This window comes from Musca autumnalis, unplaced genomic scaffold (assembly GCF_047663935.1).
Source record: "Musca autumnalis isolate F117 unplaced genomic scaffold, ASM4766393v1 scaffold_2, whole genome shotgun sequence".
Taxonomy (NCBI): Eukaryota; Metazoa; Arthropoda; class Insecta; order Diptera; family Muscidae; genus Musca; species Musca autumnalis.
The window spans coordinates 60,147,984-60,160,426 of record NW_027411755.1 but is presented as its reverse complement, the minus strand read 5'-3'; the positions used below and the strand labels follow the sequence as shown (position 1 = coordinate 60,160,426).

Here is a 12,443-nt window from a genome sequence, read left to right as displayed (position 1 = left end):
TTTTTGCTTCTTCGGTTGTTTTTGCAACTATAACTAGCGCAATATCATCTGCAAATCCAATAATATTTGCTTTCTCTGGGAGTTTCAGCTTTAAGACACCATCATACATCACGTTCCACAGAAGAGGTCCAAGAACAGATCCTTGTGGAACTCCTCCTGATATTCGGTATTCTTTTAAACCCTCCTCAGTTTGGTATATTAGTATTCTGTTGCGGAAGTAGTCCTGGAGTATAGCCACAAGATATGCCGGGACGTTTAACCGTCTCAGAGCGTTTAGAATATTCTCCCAGTTAGCTGTGTTAAAGGCATTTTTAACATCTAGTGTTATGACAACACAATACTCTTTTTTCCAGCTTTGGCCATTTATTGCTTCCCTTGCGATATCTGTTACCATTTTTATTACATCGATCGTAGATCTTTTTATTCTGAAACCAAATTGGCTTTCAGATAAGCCCTTTGCACGTTCTATGTACTCTTCAAGCCTGTCGCGGATAATGCTCTCAAGGAGTTTTCCGCATGTATCTATCATACATAGCGGGCGGTATGATGAAGGATTTTCCAAGGGCTTGCCGTTTTTGGGCAATAGGACTAGTCTTTGCGTTTCATAGTCACAATCTTGTACGCGAGTCCAAACGGCTGGGATTCTACATCATCGCAAATAGCGAGAAAACACGATCTTTTGCTTGCATGAATGGCTTTTTGGAGGGCTTTCTTCTTCATCTTGAGAACCTGTCTATACGCTTCATTGTCTTCTCTATCACGAGTTCTTACAAAACGTCTTCTAGCACAAAGACACTCTTCACGTAGTTCAGCTATTTCAGCGTTCCACCAATATACTGGGGCTTTGTTGACGCCCCGCTTCCTTTTTTGCATCGATGCGTTGCATGCTTGTGTTTCTCGAAGAATAAGCTCTTCCCTGCAGTTCTGTGTCTTCCATACATAGCGCAAATATGTCTTTATCAAATGAGCCTTTTTTCCAACCAGATATTTCAGGCGGTCGAACCGATCTGCCTACTGTTGTCGCGTCATTACGATTAATGATTATAGCCTGATGATCACTATAAGTGAACATATCACTGATTTGCAAGTTAAACTGATTGAAGATGTTAGTACTGACAAACGCAATGTCGATTATGGAACTCCCACCATTTCGACTGAATGTTGGGTTACTCCCCGAATTCAAAATGTCCACATCTAATTGGGCAAAGGATTCTAACAATATTCGGCCCCTTTCATTTGTTCTAGGGCAACCCCACTCTGTGGCCCAGGCATTAAAATCGCCCGCTATCAAAATTGACCCTCTGGATGCGGCATCATTTGTTAAGTCAGTTATAATTCTTCTGTAATCTTCAATATCATGTCTTGGTGGTATGTAGCAACTGTAGACTGTTAATCCGGCGAAAGTAGCGCGGACAAAACCAGTTGCAGAATTCAAAGCATTTTGTATTGGTTTGTTTAAGGACCAGATCGAGGTTGTGCCGGACTTATCACATAACCAATTTGCTGAGCTTATGTTCTTGTAGGGCTCGCTGATAATTGCTAGATCGACCTCCAGTTCTCGAACTGTCTGTTTTAACAAATCTTGGGCAGCTTCACAATGATTTAAATTTAATTGTATAAATTTCATTAAGATCCTCTAAGTTGGCGTAGAGCTTCCTTGTATTTCGGACACACAGTCGATGTGGATACGATCTGTTGATGGTTCATTGCATAGCATACACTTGGGGGGGTTTTTACAATTAGCAACCTCGTGACACGCTTCTCCACAGCAAATGCAGCGACCTGAGTTGTCGTTCGGGTTTTTACATCTAACTGCTGTATGACCAAAGTCCAAACATTTATAACACCTCATTGGTGTCAATTTTTCACGTATTCGACAATCCGCCCATCCAATACGTAGTATTCTTTTCTTTAAAAGAATATTCGCTAGCAGCGAGCTTACGGAAACTGTAGCAGTTTGTGTGCCTCTATATGCTTTTCGTAGTGATTTTATTGCAGATGATTGCAATGCTTTAAAATCGTCCGAAACGTCGCTGATAGCCTGGAGAATATCATCTCTATTAGACACCCCATCTATATCTTTAATTTCCAGTTGTACTTCCTGGGTTAAGGCACGAACTTCAGCGGTTGGGCCTAAGACTTCTTCAATGGCTTCTTTAAAGTCATTTGTGTTCTGGTGTGCTGGTTTATTTAGTTCTAACAATAGCTCACCCTTCTCTGTCTTCCGAATTGTCTTCACATTTTTGCCTAACGCAGCCAGCGTTGCTTCACTTTTCACTTGCTTCAGAATGTCTGAATATGAGGAATCTCAACATGTTTAAATTATTAAAGCATCTGGGTTAATTGGTTTCCTTTTCCTTCTAGATCTTGTTTGAATTTTATTCCATGCTGCCGCATTTTGTACGGTATCGGATTTTCCCACATTTTCATTGATCGTCTTTTCTATTGTCTTTACAGAATCTGGCTCTTTAATTTTAGGTGCGACTTCTTCTTTCTTTTTTGTCCTATTCTCCTTCGGGCTTTGGGTCTTGGGGCCTCTTTTCAACGCAGGTGTTGTTGGGGTTCCTGGTTGTTTAGGCTTAATCCATGCTTCGGTTTGGGTCTGCTTATTGTCTACCTGGCCCATTTGACGTATTTCAGCTTCCTTATTCATATCATCGGCTACTTTTAAATATATTGCCTGTATCTCTCTCATCATAGATTGGATATCTTTGTGGATGTTATTTTTCGATTTGACAAATTTATCCAGCTGAGCTATTTTCCTTCCGAGCCTCCTTAGATTTTCACTTCCAGGACTTTTGTTTTTAGGCGCTTCTTCGCCTGAATTATTAGTCGGTGTTGCCATCACAATCACCGAACTCCTTTCTAATGGGGAATTTACACCTCCCGTGTTTTCGACTCGTAGACCCGAGCATCTTCCCAGTGGGGTTTCTTCAACCTCTATATTTGTTCTCCTTGTTTCTTGATTTGCTTCGTTCATTTTAGGTTTCGTGGTCCCAACTCAAAGCCGCTATCTCCGCTCGTAAAATGTGCAGTCACGTAAAGATCCCAAGGGTCCCTATTCCTAGGTCCATGCGAGGGTTGACGGGAGACCCTTATGAGATCTCCCGTTCAGAGCCAGATCTGTGTAAATCGGGAATGTACATCCGAACCTACACTGCCAACTTAATGGGACGAGCATTGAACGTACTTTGAGACTTGCCAGATTTTAACGGGACGGAGGCAGCTGTGGCATTAGCCTGAAAGCCATTTCTGTAAGGTTTCACCCCGACATACTCAGGTTCCAGAATACCACAGCCGTCAGCCCAGGGTTTATCAATTCCTAATCGTAGTACAGTAATGCCATAATAAAGATCGTGCTGGCTTGATCTTGATGCCTTTCGGCAGGGATTTGTTTTCTTCTTTGTGTAGGTTTTGACTAGGGAAAACCATGGAGTCGTCACCTACTTTCCAAACCTCTCATGAGGTGAGCCCATATGGTGGAATACTTAGTTGTGGGCGGTATTCATTCGCCCCGACACAGGGTTTCACAGAGCACCTGTACCATTTTGGTACGCTCTCCACACCTGCCAAAACTAGGGTCCGCGGGGTCGTTACTGCCGTTATCCTCTTCAGAGAATACCCTTGCGGGTATGTATGTGTGTATGTATGTATGTATGCATGTATGTATACATGTATGTATGCATGTATGTATGTATGAATGTATATATGTATGTATGTATGTATGCAAGTAAAAAAGTATCAGTCGGCTTTACCGACAGAGATATACCCTTAGCCTATGTGAATTGAAACATTGTTGCCCATCTTCTAACTGAAACTAAGTTTGGACGAAATATGACGAAAGCCAAATTTTGGACTAAATCGGTTGATCAGTTATAGTGCTCTCCAGCGACTACATGCTCTCCAGCTACAACGCAAGTTGCTACAACAGAAATAAAAACGATTCGAAAGCAGGTCTTAAAGTGAACTTATCCGAAATTTTGTATGGGGGTTACCAAAAGGAATTGACAAATATAGTCCATATTCAAACCTGATTTACATTTGGTAGATATATAAAAGTGTGTGAAGTATAGAGCAAATCGGTCACTCAAGAGTAATAGTGCGCACAATTTTTCTGAACATTTTTGAACTTTTGTGGGGGAGGTACCTGAACTGGTGGACCAATATGGCTTATCCTCGAACTTAAATTAAGTTTTTACAAAATATTACGAAGGCCAAATTTTGGACCGAATCGGAAGATCCGTACGAGAGTTATCTTGCGCTCCAACCACTACACAAGGTGTTATAGGGTTTTTTTGCACCTTTCAGGCTGCACCTTTTCTCAGGAAATATAAACTTGCCCCAGATGAAACATGTACCGTTGTATGGGGCAGTGAATACAAGTTGTTACAAGAAAAAAGCGATTCGAGGGTAGGTCCTAAACTGAACTTTTCCGAAATTTTGTGTGGGAGGTACCCGATGTAGTGGACCGGTTGAGTCCATATTTGAACCTTATCTAAGTCTGGTAGAAATTTCGGATAATTAAAGTACCGACCACATCGGTTACTTCCATCAAGAGTTATCGTGTGAACAAATTTTCCGAACATTTGTGGAAGAGGTACAGGAAGGAGTAGACCGATATAACCCATCTTCGAACTTAAACTATGTTTGGACAAAATATTACGAAAGCCAAATTTTGGACCGAATCGGTTGATCCGTTCGATAGTGCGCCCCAGCCAACCAGACAGACAGACGGACATCGCTAAATCAACTCTAAATTGTCTGAAACGGATTTCGTCCATGAAACGGATTTCGTCTATTGTTTCGATGAGGCACATTTTGCCTGTATGAAATTGTATATACCCTCAATAGCACAAATACTGAGGGTATAAAAAACCTGAACCTGTACCGCAACATTTCTTTGGACAGGATTTGTAGCCCCAATAAAGACTAAACAGCACATTTGAGCCGTTCTTTTGAGTGCTATTTTAAAAGTTGACCTAACCGACTTTTCTCTCCCGAAATTTTTTATACCTGTTGGCGTTTTTTATTGCTAGACTGCAGAATTTTACATGTTTATGCATTGATTTCAGCTAAAGTCCATATTTTGTTGTACTCAAATATTTGCTAAAGAACCCCTAAAAATGTGTTTCTTGATATTTCGCATCTATGAGCATTGTAGTCTCAGAATCTGCAAAAACTTCCCAGGTGTAAGCACCTTCCATTTAAATTTGGTTAGGGCACACCGTGATTGTTTTATAAGGAGGCGATACAGTCAATGCATTGTCCCAATTTGAACTTCTATATCTCAATAGCGGTAAATCCTACGAAATTATCCAAAGGTGAATCTTGTAGGGAATTTTCATAGCTATAACATTTTCTTTAGTCCCATTTCGATAGCAATTGCAAAATCGTGAAAACCTAAACAAGTAAAAAAGCCGGCCGAACTTTTCATACCCTCCACCATAAAATATTCTGAACTAAAATGGAATAATTAGTTTTCATTCCTGTTCCCAACTTTAAGTGGGTACGTTAATATGTCAAATAATGTACATAAAATGCTTCATTCGGGAGACCCTTTTTTATGGTGCCTATATCTAACTATGTATGTTCACAATTTTTGGTGGGCTAGAAATTGGGAGGTACCGTTAGATAGGTGTTATAATAAAACATGGGCCTATGTTGACAGTTTTTGAGCCTTTAATGTCAAATAACTCCTAATTCGGTTAAAAATTTTAGCTAGAATCCTAAAAATACCGAAAATCGGTAATATTATAACTAATTCGGTCCAGAAATGTGACTTAAAACGTCAAAATACCTGAAATCGGAATAGCCCCCATGGCTATTCCAAAACATGGACCTATGTCCACTAGTTATATGTCCACTAGTTATTGACACTTAAGAACCCTAAATGTCAATTTATAGCTAAATCGGTCTGAAAATGTAGATAAAAACGTCGAAATACCGTAAATCGGGGGTGCCGTTCTATGGGGGCCAGGGACGTACACAGGATTTAATTTCGGGGGGGGCCCAACTTCACCAAAAATCATGAAAATTAAAAATGTTATGTATCGTTACGTAAAGCTATTTTAAAGGGTTTTTTTATGATTTTATGTATGAGGGGCACTAAAAACCTTCTGGCCTAGGCAACACGCAGTGTCGCCAGACGTCATTTGACATAAGCATACTCAGGACAGTTTGACATACGACCATGTGTTGTGTTGTTAAGGCCATTAGGATAATTTTTAAAAATTTGGATTTTGGAAATCCTTTCGGTGGAAGAACTTCCATGCAAAAAGTGCGAATATGTGGAATAGATATATACAGTGTTTGGAGGATATAAACAGTTCGACCCGAACATAACGCCATTTATTCTTTAAAGTACATATGGTACATTTCAAATTTCTTTTGCAATTCTATTGAAAGAAACTTTAAAAATTTTTTGGCGAGCACATCCGCAATTTTTGGAACATAGATTAAGAAAAAAAGTTGTGGTTTCAAACCTTTTCGCTTTCACAAAATTGGATGCTGCGCTCCAAAGTTATGGGGGGTTTTATTCCCTTATAAAGAACATATATTTAAAAATTCAATTTTTGCTGTAATAAGATAATGTATATATAAAGCGTTAACAGCATTTAATATCTATCCGTAGATGCCTAAATATTTACTAAATTTATTTCTATTTTCGCGGAGAATCAAGAAATACTGAAAAAATCTTGGAGTAAATTTAATTTATTCTAATTTAGAGTCCAAATAAAACTAGAAAAAATAAATTGAAAATACGTACAGATTCTAGACAACGCGTAGAAAAATATGAGACCAAACGATAGGATTTATAACTGCTATATTACAGCAACAACAAAAGACGAAAACTTATTGTTGGAATATTATTTCAAAAATATATTTTTTCTTTAATACGAAAAATAGAAAAAACATTTTTGGGAGTTATTCTACTATTTCGCTAAATTTCGATGCAAGGACTGACGGACTTCGCTGAAACTTCTTCAGGGTAAATGCGATGACAAACCCGAAAGTGTATTTGCTTACTTTGATAAACAATAGGATAATGAAATAGAAAGTAATATTGAAATTACAACCAAAGAAAAACAATAAAGTTAAAAAACGTATAATTCGCGAATTCGTTAAAATTAGTTAAGGCGCATGCGCTTTTCAGATACAGCGAGTGCATCTCTATCAATATGCAGCGATTTTCCACTTTTCATTCAGCGGCAAAAGTGTGCCGTCAGCTGCATCTTACTGTTCAAAAAACCTTAATGTGGGTAAAAATTGCGTGATGCAGTGACCGCCTATAAAAATACGCCATTATAACAAATTTTAAACAAATTCGTCAAGAACCGCGGATGTGCTACCAAATTCTATTTTATACGAAATACGAATATTACTCCAGAATCTCGGTAATGTATGCCACACGGTTTTGGAAAATAATATAATCGCGTATAAAGGATTACATTTATGTAAAAATAACCAAAGAAAATCGAGGTTCAATGCGCGGAATCATCAAAATATAATTTTGCAGAATTTCCTACTTTCAAGGTGTCTATAACCGCCGTTTTAGTGGATGGATTTGAAAGCAGGAGGGTTCGAAAGATCTTGCGCGTAAAAAAAAACTAAAATCACGCGGGGTTCAAGGGTACCTGAGTCACAGTTGTAGCCAAAAAATAGGTTTTTAAAGAAAATTTACGCACCAAAATTTCGATTTTGGAGACTTCTCTCATATCAATGAGTGCACCCCGATTCATATTAGCTCAATGATATGGGACCTACAGTTTATCGCCGAGTCCGAACGGCGTGTCTAAGACACCACTTTTGTAGAGAAGTTTTACATGGCTGAAATACTCAGGAAATGTCGCCAACATTACTGAGGGGTATTTTGCCACCGTTGAAAAGGGTTTTGATGTTGCCTGGCCGGGGAATCGAACCCACGACCTTATGTGTGCAAGGCGGGTGTGCATACCATTGCACCACAGTGGTCTCCCTTGTCGCTTATAGGATGTTTGTGGAACAATTATTATTATTATTTATCTGGTTGCGCCCTCCAATTATAAGAAATATTCAAAAAACCCATATTTCAAAACTTCAAAATGTCAGCATCGATTTAAGGGGGATGCAGTGTATATAGTCATACATTAGAACCATGTTGCCCAAGGGGTATTCTTCAATTCTTTCTTTGATCTCAGGTCTGAATTTTCCGTGGTTTGACCAGAAATCAAGAAAGAACACAAAAAAAACTTGTAAACTTCAACACATTTTTACCCATTTTTTAATACGAGTATTACCACCAACACAGCTTCCACATAAATTATTTGTTATGGTTCATTTTATGCGACCCCAGCTAAAACACTTCAATTAATATAAATATATTCATATTGTATAAAATATATTGACAGTTCGCGACTTATTAAATGGTGAACCTCAACTTCAACGATTGTAAAACATTTTTGAATATTACCATATATAGCACACTAATTTCAGTGCCATTAAAAAAGGCAAAGGTTGAGTCGAAAAACTCCATCTGATACATCAATGGTTTCCAACAACCAATAACTTCTGTCAGCACAGCGGAGGCAAACTTATAAAAATTCATAACTTTTGATTTCTGAAAAACAAGAAAAAATTACAGTCGGGTTTGCTTACAGAGATATACCCTCAGCATATGCGAGATGAGACTTTTACGAGTATATATAGACAGATCGAATACGGGATACATAGCCAATTTTTGTTCAGTAAATTGTATACCAAGGAAGTTTCAGAATTTCGTCTCCTTTCTTGGACGTATAAACTTTCCGACAATAACTTCGAAATATTTGGGGTGTACAACTTCTCGATTGTTGGCGTTCTGATCAAAAATGTGACTTCGATGAAAGCGGAAAAGTTTTGAATATTTGTACAGACGATACCTGAAAGAATCGACTGATACCGTCCATTTTGGAAGTGGGCCTAATTTTAATTTGTTCGGCGTAAGATTTACAGCTTTTGGACCAATACTGATATAACCATTGACTCACCCACTAAAATATACAATATCGCTATAAACAAACCCTCAAGTGAATCGATCCATATTCGAAAGTACTCTAGGTCTCGAAAAATCGAATTGGACTTTGCTCGCGATTTTAGGGAAACATTTTGAAGTCTAGCTGGGGAAGTGTCCAAAGGAAGTTTGAACAAAATATTGCGAGATCCAAATTTTTGACAAAATCTTTTGATCTGTTCGAGAGTTATAATGCGCTCGAGCCATACAGACTGACGGACTGGGATAAATCGACTTCAAATTGTAACGCTGGTTACATTTTTATCATTAGCCTAACAGCTGAGGGTACAATATCACGGTGCTTTGAGCCAACGTTAAACCGGGAAGTTCTTGCGGATTCTGAAAAAGCAATATTCATAGACGAGAAAAATCCAAAAACAAAAAAAATCGCTGGAGGGATTTTTAAATAAATCGCGGTCAAAGTTCACATTTTAAGGTTTTCGCGACTTTGCTTGGAAACTGCTAGTCCTATCGACTAAGGAAAATGGTGTAGCTTTGAAAATTGGCTCCTCAGTTGTACCATTTTTGAGATATATAAGTTTAAGTAGGGAAATTGCTGTCATGACATTGTTTTATAAGGAGACGATACAGTCAATGAATTGTCCCAACTTGAATTTCTATATCTCAAAAATAGTAGAACGTTGGAAAATATCATAAAAGAACAAGAATTTTCACTGCTACAACATTTTCTTTATTTCCATTTGGATAGGGCTTGTGGTTTTCCAGCAAAATGGCCAAAACCTGAAAAACCCTAAAAATGTTTTTTTTTTATTTTTTCATCTATAAACCCAGGTGTAAGCTTCATTCGTTTAAAGTTGATTCAAGAGCACCGTTATATACAATACAAATAACAGCAGATTTTAATACAATTATAATACAAAGTTTGAGCATTAATTTCGTTTACGGTTGCTTTCAGCTACGAATTCCAAACTGTTGGTAATCAATATTAGCGAAGACAACGTACATTGGTTCAGAATCGTTTATTCCTGGTCAAAACTCTGTAATTTTTAAACGGATAAAGATATCGTGATACTTTTCAGCTTTCCGGCGCATTGAAAACATTCGATTTACTAGTTGCAAAGGAATTCTGCATCAAACTATGAGTATTTTTGAGTTTTAGGTTCTAACTATTTAGAGAAGGTAAAACACAAATAAACAAACCATAAAAATATAAAAAAAACAAGTGAGAAAAGGCTATAGTCGGTACGGGGCCGACTATGTGATACCCTACACCACAACTCTGTGCATAATCTTTTCACTCGAAAACATTTCTTTTATAGAGATACGAAAGTTTTCACCTACCTGGGTTTTATACCAAATGTCTTAAGGCGAACTGATCCAAAATAATTAATATTTAATTTTATATTTGACTACTATCGACATCACCAACATCAATAGGCTTCTATGTCTGTGAGAAAATTTCGTGATGATCCGATCAAAATTCCGACCTGTAGTGTGATTGCAGAAAAAGTGGAAATGCAGAAAAGTGGGATGAATTAACGACTATTGCGATATCTCTATTATTTGACCACCTACGCTAACCTACTTTGCATAATGTTAAAGATGGGATTTTCTACTTTCTTAGTCCGGCTTTGCTTTTGATGGTCCCCAACCAAAGGTGTGATATCCGTCATTATTATTAAAATCGCAAAAATGAAAATTTGGGTTCTATTAGCGACTATTGCGATATCTTCGTTGGTTGACCACCTACGACAACCTACGTTACATTGTTGTAAAGGTGATATTTTCTTCTTTCATTGCCAGGTTTTGCTTTTTGTATACCCCTTATAGACGCTGAGATATTTGCTTTGGAATAAAATGTTGACTTTTCCACCAAAGTTTTTTAAAGTTTTTGCTCATTCCGACCCCTAAATATTATCCGACCATCACCAAAATCAATAGGCTTCTTCCTCTGTGAGGCCCTCAGTAACAGTCGAAATTTTGTGACGATCCGATCAAAATTGCGACCTGTAGCGTGATTTCAAAAAAAATGGAAAAATGGGATGTATTACCGACTACAGCGATATCTCCGTTATTTGGTCCCCTACGCCGACCTAGTTTGCATCATTGTAAAGATGGGATCTTTTACTTTCATAGTCAGGCTTTGCTTTTTGAAAGTCCCCAACCAAAGCTGTAATATTCGTCATTATACCTAAAATCGCAAAAATGAAAATTTGGATTTAATTTGCGACTATTGTGATATCTTCGGTGTTTGATCACCTACGAGAACCTATTTTACATCGTTAAAAAGGCGATATTTTCTACTTTCATTGCCAGGTTTTGCTTTTGGTATGCCCCATATAGAAGCTGAGATATTCGCTTTGGAAAAAAACGTTGTCTTTTTATCCACATACGTTTTTTGCCCATTCTGACCCCTGAATGTTATCCGACCATCACCAAAATCAATAGGCTTCTTCCCCTCCGGGACCCTCATCAATACCCAAAGCTTGGTGATGATCCGATCAAAATTGCGACCTGTAGCGTGATTACAAGGTTTAGATGGACAGACGGACAGACGGACGGACGGACGGACTGACGGACTCAGATCGACTCAGCTCGTCGTGACATTCATTTTGGTATATATAAGTATGGGTCTACGACCATTATTTCGATGCGTTACAAACTTTTTGGCCAAAACCAACTTATAATACCCTCCCCACATAGTGGTGTAGGGTATAAAAAACAAGTAAAAAAGCATTAAGTTCGACCGGGCCGAACTTTTCATACCCTCCACCATAAAATATTCATTCCTGTCCCCAACTTTAAGTGAGTACGTTAAAATGTCAGATAATGTACATAAAATGCTTCATTCGGGAGGCCCTTTTTTATGGTGCCTATATCTAACTGTTGACAATTTTTGGTGGGCTAGATATTGGGAGGTACTGCTATATAGGGGTTATAATAAAACATGGGCCTATGTTGACAGTTTTTGATGGGAGCCTTTAATGTCAAATAACTCCTAATTCGGTTAAAAATTTAGCTAGAATCCTCAAAATATCGAAAATCGGTACATAACGTGGGAACTTCAAATGTCATTAACAGCTAGTTCGGAGGTATCTGGGCTATACGAAAATATGTACTTAAATGAACAATTTTTGTTGCAGAATTTTTGTTGACTTCTAAATTTCAAATTGCAGAAAGTTCGTCCAAAAAATAAAGCTAAGGTACGGAAAATAGGGAGGTTTGGTTTTGGGGCTATACAAAAATATGAACCTACGTTCGGTTAAACATTTTAAGTAAAATCCTCAAAGTACCGAAAATCGGGAAGTATCGTTATATTGGGGCTATGTTGAAAATTGTTGATGCAGATGTGTGGTGACCACTACAACCTTCAAATGTCAAATTACAGTTAGTTCTGTTAAAAATTGTAGCTAAAATTGCCAAATTACTGAAAATTGGGAGGTACCGTTACATG

At 38.0% G+C, this 12,443-nt stretch overlaps 1 protein-coding gene across 1 annotated transcript; it reads right to left on the bottom strand.

Annotated features, from left to right (window-relative positions):
- Nucleotides 1-817: 817 nt before the first annotated feature.
- Nucleotides 818-1,627, bottom strand: LOC141392255 (uncharacterized). The gene has a single exon (XM_073965207.1). It carries the CDS (start codon nt 1,625-1,627, stop codon nt 818-820), a length of 810 nt encoding a protein of 269 aa, XP_073821308.1.
- Nucleotides 1,628-12,443: the final 10,816 nt, after the last annotated feature.

What these genes read in the sequence shown, in the direction of transcription:
- LOC141392255 (XM_073965207.1), bottom strand. Translation starts at nt 1,627, where the DNA reads ATGAAATTTATACAATTAAATTTAAATCATTGTGAAGCTGCCCAAGAT.